This window comes from Erpetoichthys calabaricus, chromosome 6 (assembly GCF_900747795.2).
Source record: "Erpetoichthys calabaricus chromosome 6, fErpCal1.3, whole genome shotgun sequence".
Lineage (NCBI taxonomy): Eukaryota > Metazoa > Chordata > Cladistia > Polypteriformes > Polypteridae > Erpetoichthys > Erpetoichthys calabaricus.
The window spans coordinates 122076850-122099296 of NC_041399.2; the positions used below are offsets into that span (position 1 = coordinate 122076850).

At 39.6% G+C, this 22447-nt stretch overlaps 1 protein-coding gene across 1 annotated transcript in view; it reads left to right on the forward strand.

Annotated features, from left to right (window-relative positions):
* The window catches only part of obscnb (obscurin, cytoskeletal calmodulin and titin-interacting RhoGEF b), a 565304-nt gene that overhangs the window by 343116 nt on the left and 199741 nt on the right, over positions 1 to 22447 (forward strand). Inside the window, exon 51 of the mRNA XM_051928767.1 lies at positions 2764 to 3039. Within this exon, the coding sequence (XP_051784727.1) occupies positions 2764 to 3039 (276 nt within the window). The remainder of the gene's footprint in view (positions 1 to 2763; positions 3040 to 22447) is intronic.

A 22447-nucleotide genomic window follows, 5' to 3' on the forward strand; every position in this document is an offset into this window, starting at 1 on the left:
CTTGTTCGTCACCCAAGTGTGTGGTCGTGAACAGATGCAAAAGTTTGGCGAACTTTTTGGTCGTAACCCGATTTGTATGTGGTCCGAGACGTTCGTGACGCGAGGTTCCACTGTACATCTTCTTTTCAAGTAAAGAAAGTTGTTGTGCATTGATCTGCTTCACACACACTGAAAAAATACTGTAGCTTATACAGGTCACTTTCTAACAGAAAACACTAATATTATGAGATTCAGCTTTTGTAAAGGAAGGCAAGCTGTCTTTCTCCATAATAACCTTTCACTCCCAGGGGTGTGTTTTCCTCTTGAAAGGCATTCACAGTGAACTTTTCCTACCACTTGCTTGCTATCATGTTGATTTATCTATGTATTTATGTGAAAACGTCTCCCAGGAAGGCCACATTTATCACTCAAGCAAATAGAAAACTTATCTTTACCTCAAGAAAAATAGTACAAGGAATATGCAATAAAATTATTATTTCCTGATCTCTTTTGTTGTCACAAACATGTGTCCCAAACATCGAAGGCATGTTTTATTATGTTGAAACTATTGCCACTTCAAAAAGGATGAATTTGGTATGTTTTAAGCCTTTTACTTTCAGGTAGCACCTTGTGCCCTATAAGTTACATTATAAAACGCTGCAACTGGTCATGTTTTTTTTTTTTTTTAATTTATAGAAAATGCCTAATTTTAGAACACGGCTTCACTTGGCAAATGCATATATACCATGTTTGTAAAGAACACCTCTGACTTGAAAAATGACAAACTTATCCTTTAATTATACTGGTCTTATATGGTTCTGGGCATCTCACTTAATTTGCTACTCATCTGAAAATACTTAATTTTCTGCACTGTCTGTGGGAGACATTTTATATGTATGTGAGCTTCTCTCTGGGATGCTGTTTTTCCATTATTCCATCCATCCATCCATTATCCAACCCGCTATATCCTAACTACAGGGTCACGGGGGTCTACAGGAGCAAATCCCAGCCAACACAGGGCGCAAGGCAGGAAACAAACCCCAGGCAGGGCACCAGCCCACTGCAGTTTTCCATTATTCTTAAAGCCAAAACTGTAGGGAGTTTCTTTGGTTATATTATTATCTTTCCATTCCTTCTTGAATCAGGTATATCCACTCTGCCAATGCTTTAGTCTTATCTTTCCTTATGGTAATTTCCCTGCTGAAAAGGAGGACTATGAAAAAAAACAGTTAATATGTATCAACCACTGCGGTGGGTTGGCACCCTGCCCAGGATTGGTTCCTGCCTTGTGCCCTGTGTTGGCTGGGATTGGCTCCAGCAGACCCCCGTGACCCTGTGTTTGGATTCAGCGGGTTGGATAATGGATGGATGGATGTATCAACCATTTGTGATATACTGTATATGAGTATATTTAAATATGAGAATATGAAGAAACCCTTCATTAAAAAAGAAAAAAGCCCTTTAGTGATGCTTTTCCTAACACTTTGTGGATGACACATTTGTTTTTCTTCTTAAGGGGAGGTATGGTGGCATACTGGTTAGTGCTGCTATGTTAAAGACCAACTCCTGTGTTCAAATCGCATACCTGGTGGTTGTTTGGGTGTATTTTACCTGTTCTTCTTGTGGAAGTACTGGTTTTCTTTTGGTTCTCTCACAAATAAAGACATGGGAGTTAGGTTATGATGGTTCCAAATTGACCCTGTGTATGTTTGTGTATTCAGGACTGATAGACTACCACCCAGTTAAGAGCTGTTTCCTGCTTTACACCATATGCTCTCTGAATATTCTCTGGCCCCATAGAACCTTATAATGGATTAAGTTGACTTGAGAATGTCAGTGTTTTTTAATCAAATCAATATATACAGTATGAGGTGATAAACAAAAATAACCAGACTGAGCTTGGGGCTTTTTTGGAAAACCATCTGGAGGTCGGCTGAACATGAGTCATAGAACTATATCCTCTCCTACACGCCCTCTCAAACCGCTGACTACTAGGTATATCTTGTGAATTGCCCAGTCAGTATTTGCACAACAATCGCTACACAAGTTGCCATTATAATGTCAGGTGAAAAAATCAAACAGGAAATCAACATCAAATTTCTCGCAAAATTGAATAAAACGGCCACAGAAACTTATGAAATGATAAAAACCGTGTATGGTGATAACAGTTTGTCTCACAGACACGCTTTTGAGTGGCACAAATGTTTCAAGGAAGGACAAGAAAATGTGGAAGACGTTCAACACCCAGGTCAAGAGGGGGGTTGGTGCTTCACCAAGACAACGCTCCTGCGCACAATTCTTTTTCCGTAAAGCAGTTTTTGACTGACAGAAACATTCCTGGCCTTGATCATCCTCATTATTTGCCCGATTTAGCTCTCTGTGATTTTTACTTGTTCCCGAAAATCAAAAGTGACCTGAAGGGAGTACATTTTTCTTCAATGGATGAAGTTAAGACAGAAATGGCAAGCCTGTTGAAGAGCCTCAAGCAAGCAGACTTCCAACACTGTTTCAATCAATGGAAGATACATATTGAGCATTGTAGAGATCGGGAGGGGGAGAATATAGAAGGTGACAATGTTTAGAATGCTGCACCAATCCAGTTATTTTTGTGTCCCACCTCGTATGTAGGCCTATATATATTTATAGTTTTTTTTTTTTTTCAGATTTTCAATTAATTACCTTACAATAGCCATGTGACTGTTTTTTTTAGGTTTGGCATAGTTTACATAATCTTTTAAGCATTTTTTTTAAATTGAGTAAAATCTTACCCATGTTTCTTTACAGAGCCAGCACTTGATATAATTAAAAGTCTTAAGGACGTGGCAGTTCATGTGAATGAGGATGCATATTTCTGTGTTGAGCTCTCACGCCCTTCTGTTACTGAGGTGCAGTGGAAGCTGGGAGGTATTGAATTGCAACCCAATGAAATGAATGTCATTGACACAGAGAAGAATGGAGCAGTACACAAGCTTTTACTAAGAAATGTCACAATTGATGATTCTGCTCCAGTGACCTTCACAGTTGGAACATGCACCTCAACTTCTCAGCTGACTGTTACTGGTAAGAAATATTCCGGAATTTATGAATTTCCGTACTATTTGTGTTTTTGGTAATTATATATTAATTTTATGCTATTCTCACATTGTATCCATTTTTAACAGTGTTACATTGTATTTAGATCTATGCATCTCTCGTAATGTAATCACTGTGTGAGTGAAGGAGTGCTCAGGAGAACTGCCCCTGCCTGAAAAAAATCATACAGCCTAATATTGGAAGGTTGATTTGTTAAACAAATATAATTAAAAGACTGAGGCATCCATGGAGGATTAAACAGAAGGAAGATATAACAAGCCAGCAAAACAACAAAGACTGTACTCTGTAGGCATAATTAGGCAAAAACTGACAAACCAGCCAACTATAGACAGAGCTCCTCATCTATCAACCTTCCTTCATCAGACTAACAGATGTCCTCTACCTTCTTGCCAGGCAATCCTTAGCCACCACTCTTTTCCTAATTCTTGATTACAACACCCAGGAGCCTATGTGGGTATTTTCTTAAGTAATATCAGTTAGTGCTGCCTTGCAGTACCAGTCTGGGGTTATGACTCATCCAGGCTGTTCCCCAGTTTTGAATATCTTAACTTGGCATCCCTTCTGGAACATAGAATGCTATCATATCCCTTTTTCACATTGTTCCCCTCACAACTGTTAAATAAATTTTTCTAACTATTGATATACATCTAATAATAATCCTGCTCTCCTGTTATCCACTCATAGGTTCTTATATCCGAGGAGCTAATGACTAACTACAATAAAAGCTTATAGTCTTACTACTTTACCATGATCACATTGTTGGTACAGTCGACCCCCAAAATTGCATTCTAAAAATAAAAAATGCCTATTTTTATAGTTTAACCCCTAAATATGCCCCTAAAACACTTCAATTTCATTTCAAACTCAGTTTAACACTAGAATTACCAAAGCCTACGAAACACTTGTAAACCTTGCCCACCTTAAATCCCTTTGCACCTTTCCGTCAATGTCTTTTGTCTTGTAAATGTGCCGATCAAGACAAGCAGCAAGCAGCCTACTATTCCATCCTCCCACCACCAAAGAATGGGCTCAAAGTTCTCCCAGCTCAAGCCTTGATTATCTGGGAGTCAGGTACCTAGAGTTGTAAAGGGAAATAATAGATTGTTATTTGGAACACATGCATTTCATGTGTGTTCCATTTCTATAACAATCTTTGTAAAAACACAGAATAGAAACGTTTTTCATATTTTAGTAATAAATGACAAAATTGTAGACATAAACTGTATAATGTGTGAAGCCTGAAGTCCAAAGATCAAATAAACACTTTCACAAAAGGTATAAGGATGATACAACAGCTTCTGTGGTGCAGAGGTAAGAACTGCTGACTTGTAATCAAGAGTTCCTCGGTTCGATCCTGACTGCCTTGTAAATTTACGTTTTGAGTAGTGAGCTGCTCTCATTGTCAATATTATACAATAAAAACAAACATTTGATTTGTGTGTGTAACAGCCATTGTCAATTTATAGTACTTGTAAAAGTTAGCATTTTTTTCACTTTTATTCTCTCAGTTACAATCACGATACATACTACCCCCAAAGGGATCTGACACTGTTAGATTTTATTTGAAACTGGGAATAACAGTAGATGTGAGTGCTGTTTTGAGACAATGGAACTAGAAATTCTCTGATGGGGATTGATAAAAGCTGACACACAAACGCTGGTGAATCTGCCTTCTTCCTATCTCACTGTTACTTGATTTTTTTTTTATTTAGCTTTATTGAGTGTTCCTGCTTACGCTGAATTAGTATGTACCTTATGGTCCATGATGTCAAAGCCGCACTGACAAAATACAGAGACATAGGTACATATGATATTTGGAATTGTTCATTTTATAACCTATGCTCCTGCTTGCACTGAATAAGCTCATGCCTTCTGGTGCAAGAAGTCAACGCAGCACTGGAGAAAAAAAGAAAGAGACAAATATATGTGACATTTTAAAGAAATCATTGTATGACCTGAATAGCACCAATCAGAAAACGTTGCACTAATGCAATATTACTTGAAAATGAACTGCATCAAATCGGGTGTAAATTTATGGTACTTGTAAAAGTTAGCTTTTTTAAGTTTTATTCTCTCAGTCACGTTCACACTTTCCCTCCCCCAATATCTGACCCTAACTAACAGCGTCAGCATAAATTTATGCAGGTGGCTGGTTGCTTGTGCCTCAGTGGGTGGCGATCAACGCACATGTACTATGCAAGACATGCACGGGTCCACTGAGAAGAGAAGAAGAAAAGAAGAGTATTCTTTGTTCACCTTGCAGAGGAAATTCGTCGTTGCTTCTTACAAGAAAAGGCAATGAAAAAAGAAAATGAGGATGCGACATTGACACGCTTCTGTTCCAAGACAGCCGCTTCCCCCAGAAATCAAACTCAGATGGTGTCAGGTGCCCCTTCAATATAATAGAAACCACAGCATAGAGAGAAGTGTGTACATTGCAACAGGTACACATGTCGTAAATGTAGGAAGGACAGTCCTTGGGTGTGTGGAAACTGTTAACATTTAAATTTGATGATTGTATATAGTGCAGAACTGACCTCTCTGTACTATTCTTTCTTCTGCATGTCCTGGAGTACAAAAGAAACACCACCATGCACCAAAATGTGGAGACTGGGCAGGATCAGGGAAAAAAAAAGCGGTCACTGATTACAACCACAAGAAGGCATGCAAATGAATATGAATAATGTTGCATCAGTGCCACAATGTTTTTTGAAATGTACTATACAGGTCATAAAATTAATAATTCAAAATATCACATATACCTATGACTCTGTTTTTTGTCAGTGAGGCTTTGACATCATGGACCATAAGGTGCATAATAATTCAGCGTAAACAGGAACACGCAATAAAACTGAATAAAAAAAAAATTCAAGTGACAGTGAGATAGGAAGAAGGCATGATACACCAGAGTTTGTGTGTCAGCTTTTATCCATCCAGATCAGAGAATTTCCAGTTCCATTGTCTCAAAACACCACTCACATCTACAGTTATTCCCAGTTTCAAAAAAAAACTAACAGTGTCAGATCCCTGGGGGGTGGGGTAGTATGTACAGTAATTCCTCGCTACTTCGCGGTTCACTTTTCGCGGATTCACGACTTCGCAGGATTTTAAATATAAGTGATTCCCCGCCTATCGCGGAAGTTATGTTCCAGACCCATCAGCAACAGGAGAAAATCCGCGATATAGAAAGACCATATAAATAAACATTTTCATAGTTTAAGCCTTAAAATACCCATCCCACATGCTTTAAACACATGTAAACTTATAAAACACACTTTTTTAACACATATGATATGTGGATGTCGGGCTAAGGATATGAGTAACATCTCACTATTATAAAACATTTTAACTTCACGCAAGACAAGACAGTGAGACAGGAAAATAGGTGATGTACAGGCTTTTAAATTATTGACACGCAGAGCGATAAGCAGCACAAAGCCAGCACAAAGTCCACTTCTCCTTAGCGTTCATTCAGCTCCCCACCCCCTTGACAATGCGAAGTGGCAGGAGCATACTGCGCCTCCGGGGAGGGGGGTTTGAGCGAACGTGCGTTCAGCCCTCACACACCCCCACTCCTCCTCCTCATTCCGAACGCGCAGAGCGACACCAGGCATTTTGGCAGAAGCAGCACAAAGTCCATTTCTGCTCTGCTCAAAGTTCAGCTGCCCCCCTTCACAAAGCGAGTGCAGACACATTGACGTCTGATCGCTGCGTGCAGTGTGCAGTGTTGGTCTGCGGTGTTTAAGAATGCAGAAAGTGTTTAAGAGCATAGGATGTGTTTATAAGAGCGTGGGAAAGGTTAACAAGAGAGTGGGAAAGGTTTATAAGAGTGTGGGAAGGGTTTATAAAGCCTTAAAATATGTATAAATAATAAAATAAATATAGGTCGCTACTTCGCGGATTTTCACCTATTGCGGGGGGCTCTGGAACGTAACCCCCGCGATAGGTGAGGGATTACTGTATCGTGATTGTGACTGAGAGAGTAAAAGTGAAAAAAAAAGCTAACTTATACAAGTACTATAAATTTACACCGGCTGTTACAGACGCAAATCAAATGTATGTTTTTATTGTTTAATATTAACAATTGCTGTTGTATCGTCCTTATACCTTTTGTGAAAGTGTTTATTTGATCTTTGGACTTCAGGCTTCACACATTATACAGTTTATGTCTATATTTTGTCATTTATTACTAAAATATGAAAAACATTTCTCTTTTAACGGTTTGTTTACATAGATTGTTGTAGAAACAGAACACACATGAAATGCACATGTTCAAAATAACAATCTATTATTTCCCTATACAACTCTCGGTACCTGACTCCTAGATAATTAAGTCTAGAGTTGGGAGAACTTTGTGCCCATTCTGCGTAGTAGGCAGCTTGCTGCTTGTCTTGATCAACACATTTACAAGACAAAGGACGCTGACGGAGAGGTGCGAAGGGATTTAAGGTTGGCCGGGTTTGCGAATTTTTTCGTAGGCTTTGGTAATTCTAGTGTTAATACATTACCCTAAAGAAATAAATGAATGTAAAGGTAAACCTGTATACTGTACAGTTCTGTACTCCTATGTCTCCCGCAGTGATAGAATGTAAAATATCAATGTTATCCCGATATGTACTGTAATTCATGCAAGCGCGTTTTCTTTGGTATGCACTGTCATTTTCATTGGTATAAGTAGGGTAAATACAGTAATAATTTAATTTAATAAAAATACAGTAAGATGTACGGGTACTCACCAATAATGAATGATATTGATTGAAGATGATGATGATGAATTAGCTGTGCAGTACGATGAAGGTATGTAATGAAGATAATGACTGCAGAGGAAAGCAGAGGATTTACAGCTCCTCGGGTGGCGCCTCTTCTTTAGGCGCTTCAGGAGGAGTCATATCTTCTGACGGGTCTTCTTCTGGTGGGGTTTCATGCTGGCTTTTCTTGATAGGTTTGAGGAACATTGTGAGGGGAAGTTGCTGTCGTTGTTTCTTCATGGTGGTGAGGAGGGTTTTAAATGTCTGAATAGCAGCATCGATGCCATTGTTAACTTTGAGAGCCCGAACCATATAGGGATCCCATGCTTAGGTTCATTGCCAGAAGCCTTAGAGGAAGAAAGTTTGCCAACTATACTGAATGGATTATTGTGGCCAAATATGTGATCTCAACTGTGAGAAATCAGAGCTACCTAGGTTGTACCTACTGCGCCACTGTGCCTCAAACAACAAAAGAAACAGAGGGAATGAAAACCACAAACAAAATACAACAACATTAGATAGATAGATAGATAGATAGATAGATAGATAGATAGATAGATAGATAGATAGATAGATAGATAGATAGATAGATAGATAGATAGATAGATAGATAGATAGATAGATAGATAGATAGATACTTTATTAATCCCAATGGGAAATTCACAAGCAATAAGTAAATAAAATACAGATCATTGCACTCAATGAGTTCCACTCTTGGGAAGACACATTGGCTGTGTCACAAAGCAGCCTTGTGGGACTGGCTTGTTCCATTGTTTAAAGTTGTGGCTCTGGGCACAGCAGGAATATATTTTTTGTTTCCCATGTGTCTAACAGATGCTTCACACTCTTTTCTTCTATCAAGAAGAAAGAAACAACATCCATCCATCCATCCATCCATTATCCAACCCGCTGAATCCGAACACAGGGTCACGGGGGTCTGCTGGAGCCAATCCCAGCCAACACAGGGCACAAGGCAGGAACCAATCCTGGGCAGGGTGCCAACCCACCGCAGAAAGAAACAACATGCAAATAGTAATACATTTTTGTGTATATTATTTTACAGCATGTCTTGTGTTTTCTGAAAAGGGGAGGGGGGATGGCTCCTTTAAGGCTTGTTTTGGGAATCACAGCTGCACACATGGCTAATTTGCACACATAATTAGCCATGCAGTGTGCAAGTCCACAGGGATCTGGGATAAGCATCCGTGAGCAGTACATGGTAATATACTAATTAATCTTATACTCGTGGTCAGCTAATATAACCCTCAAATCACAATAATAAAAGTTTTTTTTTTAAGGCCACATCCCTGTAAGATTTTATTGTGCATCTATCACAGTATATTGTACAAGTATTGCCATTGTCATGCTCATTTTTACATTTTTGATTTAAAAAATCTAAACATCATAGAGCAGCATGTAGAACTAAATGGCTAATGACAAAGGACTTTCAGAAACCTTTACTGGAAGAACTCGAAAGAAACATAAACATCTGTAAATTACATACTGTACATTACAAAGGTCCATTTTTCTCAGTAAAATAGACAGACCATAATTTCTGTGCCCCAACCATCAGCATGACCAGTAATGCCTTTTTGCTTTCTTTGTACATTCAGATCCGTACAGCAATAGGCACGAGCATACCTCTTTATTTGTTAACATTTTGAGAGTCCTGAGGCCATCATGTTTTTTTGAATGTGTAAAACTGTTCATCAGGGCCATGTACATGTTTACTCTGAGTACCCACATCATGGTAAGTGAATCATATTGAACGTGCTAGCACAAATTGAGTACATATACGACTGGCAATTCAGTTGTTTATTGTGAGCAAATGGTTATCCACAATTTCTAAAAATGACACAGTGTACGCCTGGGTTTACAGTAAGAAAGTTCTACACATGGCTGCTATAGCTCTGTGATGTCATGCCAGCCTTGCAAAGCATAATGGGACACTTGGAAAAAAATGTTCCTAAGATGGCCACAAGGCGAATTTTCAGGAAAATATTTGGGGAACAAGGTCACCAGCGAGCACAGCATATTTGACGGAAAACATTTTGGCATATTTCACCAAACAACACTAGTCATAAACAATCACAGTGGTACTTTAACTCCTTGAGATAGTTACTGCCCCTTTACATGCAGCGATCAAGGTAACCATGACTTCATTTTTGGAGATGCTGGATGTCATGGCATCTGTTTCATACTTGTATGTGGACTGCACAAGTGAATGTAGCATTTTACTGGCAGTAGTAGCAATAGTACTAGTATAGAGAACTGTAGTGGGAAATTCTTACTTGTAAGTCAAACAAACATGCAGCATGTTCTCACCCTTTAGTGGTGTGATATATATAGTAAAATGCTGTAATTAGCCAGTTTTCCAAGAGCTCAAAACTTGTTTCATTTGGTGCCAGGTTACCAGATAGACAAGAGTTCAAAACGTGTTTTATTTGGTACTACTGTTGCTCCCTGTGTTAATATCTGCCTTCATAAATAAAAGGCACCATTTTTGTTCACATTTTTCCTCATTGTTGTACAATGCAAACCAACTTTGGATGCTGCCAAATGTTTGGCTTCAGTTTCATATTCTCTTATAATAATAACAAACATTACAGGAGACAGGATTAATTCAACATCAATATTAAACTGATTTGATGTTAAGCCAAAAAGCCAAGTAAATATCACTATACAATCGCACAGACTGAATTGCACAAATAAAAACCCAACCATAGGGGATGCAAACCCAATCACAGAGGATGCACAAACCAGTGTGTTTCTTTGTGCCGGTACCAAGCCCGGAAAAATGGGGAGGGTTACATCAGGAAGAGCATCCGGTGTAACATTTTGCCAGATCAGTATGCGGACAATGATACAAATTTCCATACCGGATTGATTGAGGCCCGGGTTAACAACGGCCACCACCAGTACTGTTAGCCAACAGGGTGCTGGCAGAAAGTGGGCTACTGTTGGCTGAAATAAGGAGAAGAAGAGGGGGGAGATGTGTACGGGGGCAGAAGGACAGGAGAAAGGTAAAGAGAGTGGAACTGAGGATGGGAACTTTGAATCTTGGCAGTATGACTGGTAAGGGGAGAGAGTTAGCTGATATGATGGAAAGAAGGAAGGTTGATATATTGTGTGTACAAGAGACTAAATGGAAGGGGAGTAAGGCCAGGTGGATCGGAGGTGGATTCAAATTGTTCTATCATGGTGTGGATGGGAGGAGAAATGGGGTAGGGATTATTCTATGTCAAGAGTGTTTCAGAGGTGAAAAGAGTATCAGACAGAGTAATGATTATGAAGCTGGAAACTGAAGGTGTGGTGATGAATGTTGTTAGTGCATATGCCCTGCAAGTTGGGTGTTCGATGGATGAGAAAGAAGATTTCTGGAGTGAGTTGGATGAGGTGATGGACAGTGTACCCAAGGGACAGAAAGTAGTGATTGGAGCAGATTTCAATGGACATGTTGTTGAAGAGAACAGTGGAGGAAGAGGAGGTGATGGGTAGGTATTGTGTCAAGTTGAGGAATGAAGAAGGTCAGAGGATAGTGGATTTTTCAAAAAGGATGGGCATGGCTGTGGTGAATACGTATTTTAAGAAGAGGGAGGAACATAGAGTGATGTACAAGAATGGAGAAAGATGCACACAGGTAGATTATATCCTATGCAGAAGAGTCAATCTGAAGGAGATTAAAGTGGTGGCAGGGTAAAGTGTAGTTAGGCAGCATAGAATGGTGGTCTGTAGGATGACGCTGAAGATCAAGAAAAAGAGGAGGAGAGTGACGGCAGAGCAAAGGATCAAATGGTGGAAGTTGATAAAGGAAGACTTCAAGGTTGAGTTTAGGGAGGAGGTAAGACAGGCACTGGGTGGCAGTGAAGAGTTGACAGACAGCTGGACAACTGCAGCAGAAGTAGTAAGAGTGACAGCAAGAAGGGCTCTTGGTGTGACATCTAGACAGAGGAAGGAGGAAAAGGAAACCTGGTGGTGGAATGGGGAAGAACAGGAGAGTATACAGAGGAATAGGATGGCAAAGAAGAAGTGGGATAGTCAGAGCAATGCAGAAGGTAGACAAGAGTACAAGGAGATAAGGCGCAAGGTGAAGAGAGAGGTGGTGAAGGCTAAAGAAAAGGTGTATGATGAGTTGTACGAGAGGCTGAACACTAACAAGGGAGAAAAGGATCTGTACCGATTGGCTAGACAAAGAGACAGTACAGCAGGTTAGGGTGATAAAGGATAAAGATGGAAAGATACTCACAAGTGAGGAGGGTGTGTTGAGCAGATGGAAATAGTACTTTGAGAGGCTGATGAATGAAGAGAATGAGAGAGAGAGAAGGTTGGATGATGTGGAGATATTAAATCAGAAAGTGCAATGGATTAGCAAGGAGGAAGTAAGGACAGCTATGAAAAGGATGAAGAATGGAAAAGCCGTTGGTCCAGATGATCTACGTGTGGAAGCATGGAGGTGTTTAGGAGAGATGGTGGAATATTTAATCAGATTGTTTAATGGAATCTTGGAAAGTGAGAGGATGCCTGAGGAGTGGAGAAGAAATGTACTGGTACCGATTTTTAAGAATAAGGGGGATGTGCAGAGCTGTAGTAACTACAGGGGGATAAAATTGATGAGCCACAGCATAAAATTATGGGAAACAGTAGTGGAAGCTCGCTTAAGAAGGGGGGTGATGATTAGTGAGCAGCAGTATGGTTTCATGCCAAGAAAGAGCACCACAGATGCAATGTTTGCTCTGAGGGTGTTGATGGAGAAGTATAGAGAATCCCAGAAGGAGCTGTATTGCATCTTCGAGGACCAGGAAAAAGCATATGACAGGTTGCCTCGAGAGGAGCTTTGGTATTGTATGAGGAAGTCGGGAGTGGCAGAGAAGTATGTAAGAGTTGTACAGGATATGTACGATGGAAGAATGATCGTGGTGAGAACTGCAGTAGGAGTGACAGATGCATTCAATGTGGAGGTGGGATTGCATTAGGGATCGGCTCTAAGCGCTTTCTTATTTGCAATGGTGATGGAGAGGTTGACAGATGAGATTAGGCAGGAGTCTCAATGGACTATGATGCTTGCTGATGACATTGTGATCTGTAGCGATAGTAAGGAGCAGGTCATGGAGACCCTGGAGAGTTGGAGGTTTGCTCTAGAGAGGAGAGGAATGAAGGTCAGTAAGAACAAGACAGAATACATGTGTGTAAATTAGAGGGAGGTCAATGGAATGGTGAGGATGCAGGGAGTAGAGCTGGCGAAGGTGGATGAGTTTATATATTTGGGATCAACAGTACAGAGTAATGGGGATTGTGGAAGAGAGGTGAAAAAGAGAGTGCAGGCAGGGTGGAATGGGTGGAGAAGAATGTCGGGAGTAATTTGTGACAGACGGATATCAGCAAGTGTGAAAGGGAAGGTCTTCAGGACAGTAGTGAGACCAGCTGTGTTATATGGGTTGGAGACGGTGGCACTGACCAGAAAGCAGGAGACAGAGCTGGAGGTGGCAGAGTTAAAGATGTTAAGATTTGCAGTGGGTGTGATGAGGATATACAGGATTAGAAATGAGTACATTAGAGGGTCAGCTCAAGTTGGACGGTTGGGAAACAAAGTCAGAGAGGCGAGATTGCATTAGTTTGGACATGTGCAGGGGAGAGATGCTGGGTATATTGAGAAAAGGATGTTAACAACAGAGCTGCCCGGCAAGAGGAAAAGAGGAAGGCTTAAGAGAGGTTTATGAATGTGGTGAGAGAGGACGTGCAGGTGGTGGGTGTAACAGAGCAAGATGCAGAAGACAGGATTCTATGGAAGAAGATCATCCACTGTGGCTTCCCCTAACAGTGAAAGAAATAAGAAGGAGAAGCTATGTGACTCCATATTCTTGTTTCACCACAGTTGATACGTCGTCAGCATGGCACCTCTAGATCTAAACACTAGCATGGTGAATTGCTCGTGTTCTAAAGTGACTTTAGGTGGTGGAAGTCTCATTTTACTTATGGTGCCAAGCAGAGTTGTATTGCAGTGCAGCAGTCTATTAGCCAGCAAAAGTGCTGTGAAGAAGTTGTCTGTTGTTACGGTTCTGCCTTTGTCCAGTCTGACAGAAGTCACAGGACATCGTATCTTTGATTGCTAGTACAACAAATAGTTCTGAGCAGGCATCAACCACAGCACCAACTGTGGTCATCGCTGTTCTTGTGAAAAGAATGGAGATAAATGCCATCAACTCAGAGAGGGAGAGGCAAGTTCATTGTACCATGTGAACATCACTGAGAGAATAAAATTGAATAAAAAAAAAAGTGCTAACTTTTACAAATAGCCAAAATTTACAGTGGGTGTTACAGACTCAAATCAATTGTATGTTTTTATTATATTATAGTAAATGAATAGAAGCTCACTACTAAAAATATGGAGCACCTGGAACCTTTTGGTTATAAGGCAGCAGTTCTTACCTCTGCACCATCCAAGAGTACATATAAACTTTCTGTCGATTGAAATTTGAGCTTGGGTTTTTAAGTCATTGACAGCAACATGCAAATTGAATGATTTTTCCTTTGGTTATATTCTTGAACTAGCAAAATACCCGCGCTTCGCAGCGGAGAAGTAGTGTGTTAAAGAGGTTATGAAAAAGTAAAGGAAAGATTTTAAAAATAACGTAACATGATTGTCAATGTAATTGTGTTGTCATTGTTATGAGTGTTGCTGGCATATATATATACATATACACATATACACACACATATACACACATATACAGATATATTATATATACATATACACATATTTTTTATATATATATATATATATATATATATATATATATATATATATACACATACATACATACATATACACACATAGATGCACTTACAATAACATAGAAATCAATATAAACAACATGAACATCATTATCATATGAGAATATGAAGTAATATATAAGAAGCACATTTCATATAAATATAAATTATGAAACAGTAAAATCTTCTTCTATAATTTGCTACCGTGGCTTTTCGTTGGTCTGTCCAGGATTTTAAATCACCTGTAGCTTGCAAACCGTTTCACCTATTGACTTGAAATCTGGTACACATATAATACGTCACGTCTGCTATCCGGTTTATGGGTGATGATTGTATTACTGTTTTTATGTTTATTTTATTTTAGAATCAACTCCTATCTGCGCACACCAGGGCGGCCGTGGGCGGATGCGTATGGTGTATTCACTCCATGTTATCGTGCATTGCGCTGTCAGTGTTATTTTGATAAAAGAATTTGAACAATATATAAGAAGCGTATAAATTATTAAACAGTAAAACATTAACATTTAAGAAGTAAAGTTACATGAAGTACTACTGCAGTGCCTTCGGGTATACCTCATTTTTTGTTTGCCCATTACATGCTTAAATGTATAAATGTTTTGGTGCACCTACCCGAGAACACGCGACATATAACCGAGCGTGGGAGAAGCATGGATTTTAAACACGCGTTGACTTCATCTGCTGGTCTCCCTCGTGGAATAACTGGTAATGTTTGACTAAAATCTACAGCGAGTAAAACGACATTACCTCCTATTTTTTTTTTTTACGATCTCTGAGATCTTGCTTTTTTCGGTTCAAGGCTTCATAAGCTCTTTTATGTTGTATGGTGTACTTATCCCAAACCATCATCTTTGAATGTTGCAAGACTTTCGCCTTGTATGTAGATCGGGGTAATTACATTCATTTGAGAATGAAATTGCGCGTCCCGTTTTGAATCAATACTGGACGGGATTTATCCCGTATGTTTTGTATCATTTTTTTTTTAAAGCAGCGTCTCATGCAAATTATCCCACACGCATTTTATGAAGATGCCTCCTTTCCTACTTTGGATTGGGTAATACTTGATGTCATCGTTAGTTTGATTGGTGTTTTCAACTGTCCAGTGAGGAGGGCGTGTCTTTTAAGTACAGTCTGCAAAGTGTTGGCACTGAGATGTTGTATCAGCGCCATAGTTGAAGCCCCTAACGTTGCGGTCAGCAAGTCGGCTAACATCCGCCATGTGCCGTCTTTCAGTTGCGAGAAGCAGATCATAGAATGGTTGAAACTGTTGCCCCTAACGTTGCGCCACGGCGTGTGGTTCGTTTATACCTCGTGTCTTGTCATTAAACTTTTATCTCACAAATATGTTATTGCAATCCGCAGCGGGAGCGTTTCTATAAACTTAATTGAAAGTTACGTTTTACACCGTGCTTTGTTTCCCTTATGAACATGCTTGTATGCTTAACTCGCTCCGTTCTCAATTGTTTAATTAATTTTTTGCTCTTCGCTGTTTGCGGCTGTTCCTCCATTTCCCCCTACTTCGTTCTTTTATCTCGCGAATATGTTATTGCAATCCTTAACGGGAGCGTTTCAATAAACTGATTGAAAATAGTTTTGCATTTACCTTTTTAGTAAAAGGCGAGCTTTTAAGCCTGAGAAATCACCCCGTAAATGCACACGTTTAATTGGACATGTGTTAATATGTATGGTTACACAGTATTAAAAGACAGTGAACAACGTCAGTTACCTTTCTTCCCGCGTTTGATAAAAGGTGAGCTTTTAAGCCTGAGAAATCACCCCGTAAATGCACACGTTTAATTGCACATGTGTTAATATGTATGCTTACACAGTATTAAAAGACAGTCAAAAATTAACATCATTTACCTTCGTTCCCGCGTGTGACTCGTGCTGTAAATGTCTTCCTTGTTTTTAGTTCACGTGATTACGTAGGAGGCGTGATGACGCGATACGTGACTCCGCCTCCTCCATTACAGTGTATGGACAAAAAATATGTTCCAGTTATGACCATTACGCTTTGAATTTCGAAATGAAACCTGCCTAACTTTTGTAAGTAAGCTATAAGGAATGAGCCTGCCAAATTTCAGCCTTCCACCTACACGGGAAGTTGGAGAATTAGTGATGAGTCAGTCAGTCAGTCAGTGAGTGAGTCAGTCAGTGAGGGCTTTGCCTTTTATTATTATAGATAAAAGTGCATGTGTTTATTTTAAATTTGAACTAAAGTCTTCACACATTATACACTTCACGTCATTATTAGTATAACATGGAAAAAACTTTCTGTTTAAGGTACTGTATGTGTTTAGCATTTCTTGCCTCACATTTCGTGTCATCCTACACTTTCACAGATCTTTGTAGGCATGGAACACACATGAAATGTATGTGTTCCAAATAACGATATATTATTTACCCAATACAATTCCAGGCACCTCACAGTGAGATAAACAGACTTAAGCTGGGTGAAGTTTGCGATTGACCTCAGCTCTGTTTGGGGAGGGGATGGGATAGCAGGCTGCTTGCTGCTTGTGCTGATCGACACATTTGCAAAACAAAAGACACTGATGAGGAGAAGTGTGAAGTAATTTAAGATGGCCCGGGATTATGAGTTTTTTCTTAGGCTTCAAGGATTCTAGTGTTGAAACTAAAATGTTTTCACCCATATAGCTTTGCCAGTATGGAACATCGTAAACCTCGCAGTGACCCCAGGCACATTTATGGACTTAATCCTACAAGATACTATCTCCACTGAGGATGGTTTACCACAAGTTTTAGAAGCTCATCATTGTATTTCTGCCATGTAATTACGTAGATGAAGTCAGTTTTTCCCCTACTTCTGTTAAGAACAAGCAAGAAAATTTGGTTCTAAGCATTAGCCTTGTCCACATTCCCCTCATGCATCTGAACCTAGAATTACCTGAATCTAGTAGTTATGCCCAGTCCATTCCAAACATCTGAAAGGTTATTTTGAATTAATTTGTTTTCTATTTTAGCTCTGTTAACCTCTTTTTAACGTCACTCATTTTTTCAACACTCACTGTAATTCCTTGACAGACCCCTTTGTCACCAGATTAGAATGCTGTCTTCTTCTCAGTCAGGAAACTTTGAGCTCCTGAGTAAATTCAGGACTTGTTGCCTGGAAAGCTGTACAGACTTTTTGTAGGTGCAATAGTGTCTACACAGATGTTAGTCACATGCATCACAGACTATATTAAGTCCCTCAATATGTTTCCATGCGACTTCATTTCCCAGTGTGTCTTTTGGGAGCAGTCACTCAGAACCATTTCAGTCTCCAGGCATAACTTCCTCAGTGCAATGGTGACAAGAGGTTGCCATCTAATAACACATACACTGGGAGTAGGATGGATCAGATTGTGGTCAGATCTGCCCAGTGGTGCCACAGGTTTACATTTAAATGCATCTTTAACATTTGGATAGAGCAGGTCCAGCTTGTTTTTTTCTCAAGTGGACCATGACACTTACTGATTAAAGTTTGTCAGAGTTCCATCCAAAGTCGAATGGTTGAAGTCGTCACATATTACAACTCTAGGGTCAGAATGATTTATCATTAGAGTATTGGTAACATAGTGAATCATGTCTGTTGCTGAGTCTCCATTTCCCAAGGGAGGAATACAAACACTGATGCATATCATGTAATTTATCACCTTTGACAGATAACATGGACAAATTCCAACAGCTAGTACTTATTTGTCATGTTACAAATATTAGTTTTAACAGTAATATCCATCCATCCATTTTCCAACCCGCTGAATCCGAACACAGGGTCACGGGGGTCTGCTGGAGCCAATCCCAGCCAACACAGGGCACAAGGCAGGGAACCAATCCTGGGCAGGGTGCCAACCCACCGCAGTTAACAGTAATATGTTCCATTTTATACTATTTCTCAGTTATATAAATGACCAGACCCCCTCCTGGCTTTTTTCCACACTGCACTGGGTCTCTGTCTGGACAAATAAGATTAAATCCATCCAGCATTAAAACAGTGTCAGATGTATCAGGTTTTAGCCAGCTCATCTGTAATACACAAAATGCCACAGTACCAGTGTGTGGTGTGGCCTTTCTATAAGAGTAAAAAGTTTATCCATTTTGAGAGCCATCAAACATTGCCCATTACAAGTGTTGGCAGACCAGTTCTGGATCTTTCCTGTCTTGCTTTTTATCTTACTCCTGCACTTTGCCCCCTCCATCTGTGGTCAAACAACTCTTGCAGTACTGGGAATTGGCTGCTTGGGCACTTCTGGTCACTGTGCTATTAGCTGATTACAGGAATATTTAACTTTTAGTTTCTCACTTATACATTTCTAGGTATTGTGGACGTAAAGTAGCCTTCAGATGCTGTTTTTCTCTTGCTGTGACTACTCCTAATTTTGCAGTTTGTCCAAAACCTAGTTAAGACAATCTAGTGCTTGGGTTTGCATGACAGCAACAGAACATTATTAAATTTAAATTCAATTTATGTGATTTTCTAATGACTAATATCAGTGTCAAGCCAGAAGCCAGATCAAATCTTATCATTAATCAAAAGTAGTAGCTGATAAAATAATTTAAAAAACTAAAAAAATAACACGACACAGTGCTTCTGAGAAAGGTTGCTGCCCGTGCAGTGCCAGGAAGCAACCATAAATTATATTAATTTGTGTGTGCTTAAGTGTGACTTTTGATAGGCTGATATTCCTTTCATAGTTGGTGCCTTGTAACCTTGTGTTATTGGACAGAATTGAACTGAGCTTCCTTCAGTCCTGTAATGGCAAAACTATACTTAGTAACAGAATACCAATCACATAAAAACTTTATTAGAGAAGGTCATACTAGCACATGTATTGCTCCATTGCTAGTTGAAACATTAAGTGACAGTAGTGCCCTTGAACTTCAAAATGATATAAGAGCTTACGGATGCAGCTTCACATAATATGATGGGGGCTGAATAGACAGCTCAGCTGACACAACCAGGAAGCGCTCCACTTGCAGTTTTTAGAAAAGCAAGATTTGCATTTCTATGGGTCATTTTCAATCTACTGTAGATGTCACAGTTTTGCGGGTGGCCACCAGCAGTTACCACAGTGCAAATCTGAGAACTGAAATGGATTATGGTGTGAGTCTACAGCAGAGATTTTGATTGTTTGTGCTGAATAAGCATTTTGAAGGATGAAATACTCACACAAGATTGTTTTTCTTGATTTCTCATCTTCTTTTACTATAATCCAGGCTCACATTTCAGTTGAGAAACCTATCTGTAAATTCTGCTTGAATTGAAACTTGGTAAGTTGTATCAAGGCAATGAGTAGGTGTGATGCCTGTTCTTCTGATAATCTTATTTTATCCATGCAATCAACTTAAGGTAGATGTCTGTCTCCTCTTCTGTTTATTTTATATACAAGTTACTGAAGAAATTGAAATAAAGACAGGTATATCTTAAAATTTGTAGATGAATCTGTCATTGTCAATCTCTTGAAGAAAAAAAAGTAGTTCAACAATGAACCTACTGTTGATGTGTTTGTTCAATGATGTGCTTATTTCTTGTTACAACCAAGTATCTCTAAGACAAGTTTTTTGAAAATCCACTTTTCCCGTCTCACAGCAATAATAATACAAGGCCAGAGTTAGTGGAGTACTACAAATGCTTAGAGAAGTATAGCAGACTGTCTTTTAATCTTAATACAGAATAATCTGTAAGGAGGGACAATATACATATTTTTCTTTTATTGAATCTTAGCATAACAAACACAGTGTCTACACAACGTGGTCAAAGTTAGCAGTGAAAGTATTATTCACAGCAGTTCACTTTCACTTCACAGTATTGCAAACCAGTCGGAAAGAAATCCAACCCGATTCTATGAGACAGCAGTTTTCTTACACATCATTTATTGCCATCATGCTGCAGGTTTAGATCTCCCGTGGTCACAGACCAAAATGTAAAAATGTAAGTAAGTGCAGTTTTATTTACAGTGTGCAAAACAAATCCATTGAAAACAAAAATATATTTGTAAAAAAAGTTTACGTTCTTTTATTTGTCTTATAATCAAGAAAAATGAAATAACTTTCCACAAGTCTATTTACACATAAAAGACGGAGCATACCACTCTCCATAAAAGTCCCTCTTCTTTTCTTAGTTCAGGGATTTCCTTTCACTGTGTATTTGCTCTCACTCCTGGGTTCCTCACTTTTAGTTCTCTTAAAGCAGAAAGACAACCTCACTACGATCTCCTGGTTTTATAAAGCTGTAAGGATTGGCTGTCATAGCATCCCATCTACACCAATGGGGTTCTACACAGTTATGCCAGTCACGTGCCTCTGTGAACTCTCTACAGTAGTGAGTCCTCACTTGTGCACATGCTCTCATACACATCTGGATGGACAAGCTGAACTCTCTCTCTCCCCTTCTGATAAGCTTTCAATCTTTATCTCTGGGGACCTACTGTATAATGTTTATGATTGTCTTCCAAATAAATCTTATATATCTTCACAGCGCTAACCCTACATGGCCTTCCCGCCTCACCCACTTTGAGGCGTGTACCTACACGTCTGTGAGTCACCTGCTTAGTGGAACTTCTAACTCCACACTCCCTTCTCTGCCAACAAGTGACTATCCCTTGCCACAACTATTTACAAGAGAAAAAGAAAAAACAAGCAATGTTTAGAGGTTTCTTCAGTCTCATTGTTGAATATCACAATAGCACTTGTCTACATTTTCTGAAGGTCATCTATTAGTCCTCTATTAGGTTATCACACGACAGCTTGTGTGTAAGGCATGGTTGCTGGGTTCCTAAAAAAATTATAACCCAATGGCTGCTTAAAAACAGAAAATTTGCCCCAAAAAATAGCCCAATGCCTGAGGTAGACAAAATGACACACCAGAAAGCAGGGGGTGGTATCAAAGGGTTAGGTACAATACAGTTTACAATACAGTTTATTTTTGTATAGCCCAAAATCACACAGGAAGTGCCGCAATGGGCTTTAACAGGCCCTGCCTCTTGACAGCCCCCCAGCCTTGACTCTCTAAGAAGACAAGGAAAAACTCCCAAAAAAACCTTGTAGGGAAAAAAATGGAAGAAACCTTGGGAAAGGCAGTTCAAAGAGAGACCCCTTTCCAGGTAGGTTGGGCGTGCAGTGGGTGTCAAAAGAAGGGTGTCAATACATTACAATGCAGTACACAGAACAGAACAATTTCTCAATATAGTAAGAAATAAAAAATATAAATTTTAGAAGTACAGAGCAGAATTTAACAGTAGATGATATATCCCATAATAAGATTTGGATTTATGTAGAGTCCTGGAGACCTCATCCTTCAAGCTGCCTCCCCCATTTGGCCATTCCACGACTGAAACAGTGCTGGGCCAGCCAATCTGATGAAAGGACCCCTCTTTCCCACGATTCCTGCGATCCTCCATCTGGGATGACTTTTCCTTAGGCAGGCAAAACAACTTGGCAGGTGGGCCGTGGCACCAAGTGCCACATTTGAGTACCGAGAAGAAAAACAGAATGAGGGTTATTATACAATTATAACTGTCATGTTACTTATGTTTAAGTGCTAATGACTAACAACAGAGATGCAGTCTGTACAGTTAATCAGCAGCTCTAGTCAGGATATGCTAAACTGAAGTAGTGAGTCTTCAGCCGGGATTTAAAAGCTGAGACCGAAGGGGCATCTCTTATAGTAGCAGGCAGACCATTCCACAGTTTAGGGGCCCTGTAACTAAAAGCTCGACCTCCCACTGTTATTTTATTAATCCTTGGAATCATAAGCAGACCGGTATCTTGAGATCTTAATGTGCGCTCTGGTTTGTAAGTCATGATAAGTTCAGACAAGTAAGCCGGACCTCGACCAT